The 8,945-nt window shown below is 44.6% G+C and overlaps 1 protein-coding gene across 1 annotated transcript; it reads left to right on the top strand.

Moving 5' to 3' along the window:
• Positions 1–1,465: 1,465 nt before the first annotated feature.
• LOC128719747 (lysyl oxidase homolog 2B-like) lies at positions 1,466–3,316 on the top strand. Its single transcript, XM_053813377.1, has 2 exons — positions 1,466–1,673; positions 1,968–3,316. The coding sequence occupies exons 1-2, from the start codon at positions 1,466–1,468 to the stop codon at positions 3,314–3,316; spliced, it is 1,557 nt and encodes a 518-aa protein (XP_053669352.1).
• The last annotated feature ends 5,629 nt before the right edge of the window (positions 3,317–8,945 follow it).

An 8,945-nucleotide genomic window follows, 5' to 3' on the forward strand; every position in this document is an offset into this window, starting at 1 on the left:
TTTTATTTACCCGTAGACGGATATTCAGTCCTGCATATGGTCCGGATGGGATTATGGACCGGTCCTGTGTGGCGACCGGCGCCACTACCAACACACAATCTCACTACTGTACTTTAGTTTTGTGATAATTTATAGTAAAATATCGCAGCCAATTTCAATGACTAATTAATTGTTGGTACCAATTAACAGTAATCAGAACGATTTGCTTGCAGCATTTGTACTACGGGAAAGCAGCAATAAATTAACAGTTGTTAGCATAGCGTACATAAAAAAAGCGAAATACTGCAAGCATTATAATAACCAACCACTATCGGTAGCCGAGAGAGACTGCATGACGTGCGGCACGTACAACAGTCATCTGTTTTATTGATAAGCGGACTGACACTGGTGCTGACGAAATTGATGAACGTGAAGCAGCATGTACATATGCACACATTTGTGGGAAAGGAAACAAAAGGCGGTACCCACATTGTGTACCGTAAGCCCACTTGCCGCAAGTCATTAAGTTAATCGAATCGCACACTCGTCGTATGCGGAATGAATGAATCTCAATTGAGGCACGGAATTTCATTCGCGCAGAGTAGCGACTAGTCGTCGTTCAACGGTAGGAAGAAAGTGCCGAACGATCATGACGTCATGGAATAGCGTGCAGACGAACGACCGATTGGCACGTTTCGGCACCTTCCAGAATTACGGTTCCTGGTCTAATTGCGGGGATCTTTTAAACGTTTGGTTTGTTCGATTAACAAAGTAACGAAATTGATGTAATAATTGATGGGGGTTTTTTTTTGAGTTAGTTAATAGTTAGGTGTTTTTCATACAGTTTTTACAAAGATTAACAATAAAGTTAATAGAAGAAATACTGCGATGAGAAGTAAAACAACTTATGCTGATAATTACCTCAATATACGGCAGACTAGCATACAAAAAGAAAGTCTTACAGTTGAAAAAAAGGATTTTTTGCCAATATTGTGCAATAATGATAAGCTTTTTATAGAATTAAAATCAAGCAACAACAAAAAAAGGAGGCAAAACGTTCTGGGTGCATTTTGCGCTCATGCTATCAATTTTTGAGACCCCAAGCAAACAGCCCAAGCCGATCGACGACCAGTGATTTGGCTCACTGTCGCTGAGACAGCAGCAGTTTGCTGATAAGTCCCAATCGGAGCATCATTGTGCATAAACAACGACACACGCAACGCGTGCCTTTCACGGTCCCTAATTGTTCGAGTTAAGTTGCCAACAACAAGCTTTCGGACGCAATCGGGGGTGACACAATTCTCAGCGTCCGGAGCTGACATTGGAAAGCAATTCACTGGGCATTTTTTTTTGGTTTTGTTCTTGTGTTGCGATGCCGAATGTTTGGGACGCGATCGTTCGTTGGTAATAATCAATGTGCGAACGATCAGGCGGTCGGAATTGATTGGACAGCTGCCCGCAGTTTAGTGTGGACAGCAGTAGCATCATGATGTCTCGGTTGGTGTGGTACGTACTGCTGGCGATGCTGACACTTACGCTACGCACCGGAGATTGTGCGATCGAGGACGGTAACCGTACCTCCGCGCTGGAAGAGGCTCGACTGCAGCGAGAAAATCTTGTGCGAAAGTATCTGAAGCGGTTGAAGAAGGAGGACGGTGCCCTGAAGTTGGTTGGCGGTCGGGGTGACTATGAGGGTGAGTCTTTGGGGGGAAGGGGGGGGGGGGGGTGGTTACAGTGATGGATTGCTACACTATGATGATTATGCGGAAACTACCGTAGAAGCGGATAGTGAAATTTTATAAATCCTTCGCGGACAATCGTGTGTCGGCAGGATGACAAGGTGAAAAGTGGCGCTGCTGAGAACGATTTATCCTGCCGTGTGTCAACTGCTGCATGATGCTGCAGTAATCAGTGCATGGGACAACATTTCACTGAACTGCAAAATTTGTGTCCTTTTTTTCCTTTTCTTCACCCCCGTTCACATGTAGGCAATGTGGAGATATTTCATGCCGGCAAATGGGGTGCCATCTGCGATGACGAGTGGGATCAGGCCGAGGCGGAGGTCGTCTGCCGGCAGCTCGGCTTTCCCGGGCACGCGAAACCAACACACACCGGTTACTTTGGGCGGGCGAAGCGAAAGTTCTGGATGGACAATCTGTGGTGCGGTGGCAAGGAGGCGGAACTGGCCGATTGTCACTTTGACGGTTGGGGCACGAACGATTGTGAGGCGGGTGAGGCGGCGGGCGTGATTTGCAAACCGCACGACACGGAAACAACGAGCAAGAAGCCGATTCCGATCGAGTTTAAGGTGCCGAAAGAGCGGTTTGGGCAACGGGTCGAATTACGGCTCGTCGGTGGGCGAGTGACGGGGGAGGGTCGGGTGGAGGTGCGGATCGTGGATGGGGAAGGAGCGGCCGGACCCTGGGGTAGTGTATGTGGGGACGGTTGGGGCTTGCTGGAGGGAAATGTTGTCTGTCGTCAGCTGAACCTTGGCTACGCGAATAATGCCGTCCAGACGGACTTCTTTTCGGAGGAATCGGAATCGAAAGCACAACTCCCGGAACGGATCTTGCTGAGCGGGACGGAGTGCTTTGGGAACGAGAGTACATTGGCCGATTGTTTGCATGACCCAATTGGTGAGGGTTCGGAAATTCGTTGTAGCGAGCGACGCGGCCATGTAGCGGCGGTGACGTGTGTACCACAAATGGCCGACCTTGTGTTCGATCACGTCGAGATGGAACAATCGTTACATCTCGAGGATCGTCTCATGTACCTGCTGCAGTGCGCAATGGAGGAAAACTGTGTAGCCACGCAGGCGTACGACATCCAGCGAGACAATCCCAACTGGCATCTGGAGTCGCGCCGATTGCTGAAGTTTACCGCACGCGTTGTTAACATGGGCACGGCAGACTTCCGGCCCCACATACCCAAACATCTGTGGGAGTGGCATCTGTGCCATATGCACTATCACAGCATGGAGGTGTTTGCGACGTTCGACGTGATCGACGGACGGGGCAAGCGAGTGGCCGAAGGTCACAAGGCGTCCTTCTGTCTCGAGGACAACCAGTGTTTGCCGGGTGTGGAACCACGGTACGCTTGTGCCAACTACGGCGATCAGGGCATATCGGTGAACTGTTCCGACATCTACCGGCACAACATCGACTGCCAGTGGGTGGACATCAGTGAGCTTGACTTCGGGGAGTACACGATGCGCGTGGCGATCAATCCCGAGTTTAAGGTACCGGAAATGCGGTTTGATAACAATGCGGCCACCTGTCGTCTGCTCTACACGCAAACGTATGCCCGAGTGTTTGACTGTAAGCTGGAACGTCCGTAAGGTAGGAAGGAATTCACCGGGAACTAATAGAACGGTCAGAGTGATGAAACGATAAGAAATAAATAAAATTATGTATGATTACGTTGTGTGAGTGTGTGTGTGCTTAAATTTTTAACCATTTAGAGGGTAGTACACCTTGTTGGTCTGATCCGAAAAGAGAGTCTTGGGATTTTGTTTTAAACATCACTAGAAGTGAGTGACGAAATTGGAGCTTATTCTGTCTTTCTCGCGTGAAGAACTGCCAGACTGAATGCCTTAAATTTATTTAATCTAAAGTACAATTCACATTAGTTCGAAGACATTTCCTTCTCCGAACGGCGAGAGGCCACCTTATTTCGGGTGTACTCGGGCGAATTCTGTATTTTCCGGCTACTTAAATGACAAATTCTCGATTATTTCTAACGTTGACCGTCTAGTCGGCGGACAGCCTAGAGGTCGTACGATTGAGGCATGGGAAAAATCAATGTTTCCCTAAATTTGTGATAAATCGGATATATTGTTCTCATTGAGTAATTACCAACTTTTTTTATCAGTTTTTCGAACGCAAAAATAGTGCTTGAAAGCAAGTACCAAAGGTAATTTAATTGTTTCCAGTGTAAAGCGTTAAGTCCTCGCTCTGGTACAATGTTTTCTTGTTCAATTGGAAACGGAAGAATTCTTTTACATTTTAAATTTATTTTAGATAAAATACTATTAAAAATTATGTAGCATAATGCCGAGGAATTCTAATAGTTAGTGAACTGCTCTTTTCTTAATTAAATACGCAATTAAAATCATTCTGATCGAATAATACAACGAATTCATTTTGTTAATCCTATGGACAATTTGATAATGAATGAAAATCTCTTAGCTTTTTCACACAGCATCATTCGATCGGTGTACAGAACTCCGCAAAAATTCCTTGTAAAACCGGTAAGTACATAATAAACTAATCATACACCGTGTTGGTAACCATTTTTAAATGTTGAGCAACTCTAGCGTCTACTTTCTTTCTGAACTTTAATTACGCTCGTAATTAAATTTCATTTCTTTCTCTGTAAAATACAAAAAAAGCCTATAGCAATTATAGGCACTCAAAAACTCATTACACTAAGAAAAGCAGAATTATGGCATGATGCGTCGGGTGCCATCATTATTAGTCCGGAGAAAACTAATCAATACACCCCCTTCCGTCCCGGGGCAATGAAAAGACATCCCCCCGGCAGGGCATAGGTAAACAGTTGCCACCTGTATTTTGTTTTTTGCTGATAAGCATCTAATAGCCTGAGCTAATGACTTGCTTATGCAAGCTAATTGCTCCCGCGTGTACTTAACAAAAGCTGCTTTGGTCACTCAACGCGGTTCGATGCCATTCCACCCAAATAGATTCCTGTCCGGTCGTCGTCCCGTCTTTACATAAGAGGTGGGTAAAACGGCACGGAACACACAAAACCTCCGGTTCGGTTCGCGCCGAGCCGCAATCAATTAAGCGGCTATAAATCAAACAACGCGTCCCGATCGATCAATGTTTCAATTTTGTCCAATTAACGCTGGTCGCACTTTTGAACCGAACCAAACACAATGGCCCAACCAAATGGTCAAAGCACATAAGCGGGGCGTTAAGAATATGCGTGGAAATGGGGATGGGAAGATTTTTTCCTCCATCGTGAAGCAATTAAGGGAAAGGATTGTTGATAATACAGCAAGTGTGAACAGAAATAGCGTTAACGTGCCACCAATCGGTTCCCTTCGGCCTGAGCAGCTGCAATACATCAAAGTCAAAAACAAGTTAAATATGCAGGAAACCTGAAAAACAAAACAAGGGTAAAGGAAAATTAATTAAACCCAATTAACAATTATGTACGCTAACGAATTAGTGAGCGCAACGCAAATTAAATTTGTAAGCATAAACGGGATGGGGGGGAAAAAGAACGGCCACACACACCTGATGGATGTGTTTTGTTGTTTTAGCACCCGTGAGTGGATGCACTTGGGTGAACCAAACAACCGGATGTTATTATATTTCCCGTACCTTTTTTTTCTTCCAGTCCTTCCATCATCGCTTGAAGCGTTCGTTTAGCTCCTATTGGTAGTACCAGGCGTCTCCATTAGCCATGCACGTGCCATGGTGTGGCCTGACTTCATTCATACCGGAACTGAGAGTACCCCGTGGTTGAAGGGTGAGAGCGAAGCGGCACATTGGTTATATGCAACTGGCTTTGTTCTTCTGTGTGGTTTGTTTGTGTTGGTAATATTCTCTTTTCTCGTTTATCAGTACTTACAAATTGGTCTGCTTGCACACGTGAAGGCGAAGGAACCCATTTACTAACATCAAAGCAACCTACTACCCTTATGACAGGGGTTGAACACTCACTAGTGAGTGGTTCACTCACCATCTCCATGTTTTTTTTTTCAAATGGTGAGTAGCGATGCGCATTACGGTTCCTTTTGGCGAACTGGAACGCCCCAGTTCTTTTTTGAACGAAAGAGCGAATTACGAACTGCGATCCGTGCTTTGTTTTCTTTGTTTTGTAATAAATTTTGTTCAACACCACTTTAAGTCCACGTTAATATCGCAAATTGTCCCATCCACGTCCCAAATCGGTAGATTTCTGGTGGTAAACAATCATTTGTTTTGGTATCATGTGCTCTTGTTATCAAGTCGTATAAATGGCATAAGAGGAGCAAACCGGCAAATTCTCCCCTGTCGGTGTGACCGGATAATTTATCGTTCTTCGTAACTTTGTTCTTATGTATGAGAAAATTAAGAAATGACTTGTTCAATTCATTTTTATATAACTAATAGCCAATAAAAAGCAACAAACGATTCTCCGAACTAGTTAAGTTTTTTCTCCTTTTGATACGGCTCTTTTTGATGCGGTTGTTAGAACGAACTATTTCAGTTTCACGTCTTTTTTACACATTGAAATACAACATTGAACTAGTTCAGTTGTACCACATTTTCATAAATTTTTTGGCACAAACCTCCTTTTAGAATTAAAAATTTCACTCATTTTTACCGAATGCAGCTCGTTCGTTCACTTGAAAGAACTGCAAATAACGAGCACGGTTCTGATCTATTTGGCACAACGCTACACGTGAGAGACTCGGTGAGTGGCCGTAATATGGCAGTCATAACATAAACAACTGCCCCGATTGCTGCGATGCTCCCCGAACCATCCTCCACGAACACTGCATTGGTAATTCAATGGGCAGCATGTGCTAACCAACACACGCGCATACGCACACGCAATAGTGGGATGATAGCGCGGGAGCAAAAGCAGCCGAGAGAATTAAATGCCGCCCGGGTTTTGGCTGGCGTTTCCCCTCCTCCCCTCAATGGAGAGCGTGCGACAACAAACAGCGAACGCTTGGAGCGCGCTGGAGCTGTGTTTTGAGACGCCAAACGATAGACGCCACCGTGAGCAGCAGACACGGGCGCGATTATACGCCAGTTTGAACGGAAGGGTCTTTGCGGACGCATCTTGCACGGACGGCACTGCTGGTTTTGGCACGTGTCCAATCGACGCAGTATTCGGAGGTTTATTCCCGATGGTTTTGTGCAGTGTATGTTGCTCCCCATTATCACGTGCATCAGTGTGGTTGTGTTCGGGTGTGATAGTGTGTACGAAGCAGTTAAAATTATGTCATCCCTTTTGCTCCCCGGGGATTTAGACAACCCTGGGAGTAGTGCGATCACTGCGCGATGAATTGGGCAATTCGAGTTATGCAGAAGTCCTCTTGTAAGTCATCGGGGGTGTAGCGCCGTTTTAGGTGACAAAACCGAACGGCTACCGGGAACGTTGGTTGTTTTGCGATGAAATTCGATCGCAATTACATAAAAGGGCCCCAATAATCACCACCCCACAGCGCCGGGTTGTGGGGTGGCAGTGAATAGGATGCTTTCATCCTATTATTGCTGAAGATGCTGCTGCTTCGTCGTTCTACCGCTTGGAACGTTTCTTCCATCTTCCCCCCGTCACTGCGCGTTCGTAATCTCGTACGAGGGCTCTCGTGCGAGTTGGAATATGGAACAACACCGTACCGTGAGCCCACTCACTCACTACCGTGAGTGACGAACGTGAGTGAGTGCACGCGTTAAAGGTGATTGCGATAACGACAACGCAACGGGACACGAGCGGGCACATGGTAAATATTGACAAACGGGTCGATTGCCAATCGCGGTCCAAGCGTCACCGATCAAGTGCAATGTAGTAATGTTGAATTGATGCGCCACGACGATATGATTTGCTTGCTTGTTTGTTTATTGTTTACTGCAAATGAGAAACATTATGCTTCACAGTCCATCCGAAACATGCCACTGAGCGCTAGTGTTGCGGGAACGTCACGTAAAACACGGTGTAAATGTGAGGTATTTGTGGTGGTTTGTGTGATTCAAAATACGTCTTACTGTGTGAATTGCAAGTAATCAGCCAACGTTGATAGAGCTGGTGAGAAGTGAGCGCTGAAGATCCTTCTCACTCTTGCTCTCTCTCTCTCTCGCTATAGATAGAGGGAGAAAGATTTCGAGCGGTAAAAAACGTAGACCCTACACGATTGATTAGTACAACGACAACGAATAGGGCAGTATGCAACAAAAAAAAGAAATCAGCACACACAGAAGCGTCTTCCATCGATGAGTAAGCGCGATTGTGGAATGTACGGAACGGGTTTTGTGATTAGATCGTCGCTGGCAGTTAGATTAATGCGAGTGCTGACACGATACGGGCAAACAAACAAACGCGGTGACAGATGTACAGATGATCGATTGAATAGGGAAGGTACGATCAAACGATCGATTCAAATGGTTATGCTGCGTGACGCACATAATTTCGATGCGCACGTTCGGTGGAACGTTCGTAGCCTGCTGCTTAAAGTTAATGGTGCGTGAACTTGAATGTTACATGCTTGAGGTTGCTGGGCTGACTATGCTGACGCAAATGCCCGTTATCGGGTTTGCATGCATACTGGAGTACGTGTTTTAGTTTTGAAAATCGCAAAATGAGAAACCGGATGAACCGTATTTCTGAGGTACAAAAACCTTGGCTATAGACAACATCCTTTTGTAAATTATAAAGTATTCAAACGATAGAAATAACTTTCTTGAACAAAATGTTTTAGAATAGAAGAATAATCCAATAGGATAGGATGATCCGTTAAAGGGTTTAACAGACCATCTTTGAATGACAACAGCTTTGTTTCATTTCCTTAAAAGTTTATTTCAACATTCAAAAGATATTTTCTAACTGTGAGTATGCATTTAATTTTAACACATTTCAGCGCAACTGTTAAATTGTGAGCGAAAGCAAATGTTAATAAATAAGCGATTAGAATGATGCTTTCTTAAACGTATTTTAACAGTATTACTCGAAAGGATCGCTATTCAATAGTGTTGTAGGCAATTGAAATGCTCGTTGTGTCTTGTTTTTATTAACTTAAGAGCATAACGCAGTTAATGAAGTTTTGGAAATTTGATTTGCATGATGTTGAAAAAGTACTTGACGGAACATAAATTATAAATTAAATTAGTTGCAGAATTGAAAAACGCTGTTGACGTTTAAAAATGGCTCGAAAAACCCTGCAAGGGTATTTATCATGACAGTAAATAAAAACTTTCTAGCAGAATCCAGCACATGTCCAATATATTACT

This window comes from Anopheles marshallii, chromosome 2 (genome assembly GCF_943734725.1).
Source record: "Anopheles marshallii chromosome 2, idAnoMarsDA_429_01, whole genome shotgun sequence".
Taxonomy (NCBI): Eukaryota; Metazoa; Arthropoda; class Insecta; order Diptera; family Culicidae; genus Anopheles; species Anopheles marshallii.

Excerpts from the sequence above, each read along its gene's own strand:
- LOC128719747 (XM_053813377.1), top strand. The coding sequence starts at position 1,466 with ATGATGTCTCGGTTGGTGTGGTACGTACTGCTGGCGATGCTGACACTT. Across the intron at positions 1,674-1,967 it reads CGGTCGGGGTGACTATGAGG|GCAATGTGGAGATATTTCAT; the intron begins GTGAGTCTTTGG and ends GTTCACATGTAG.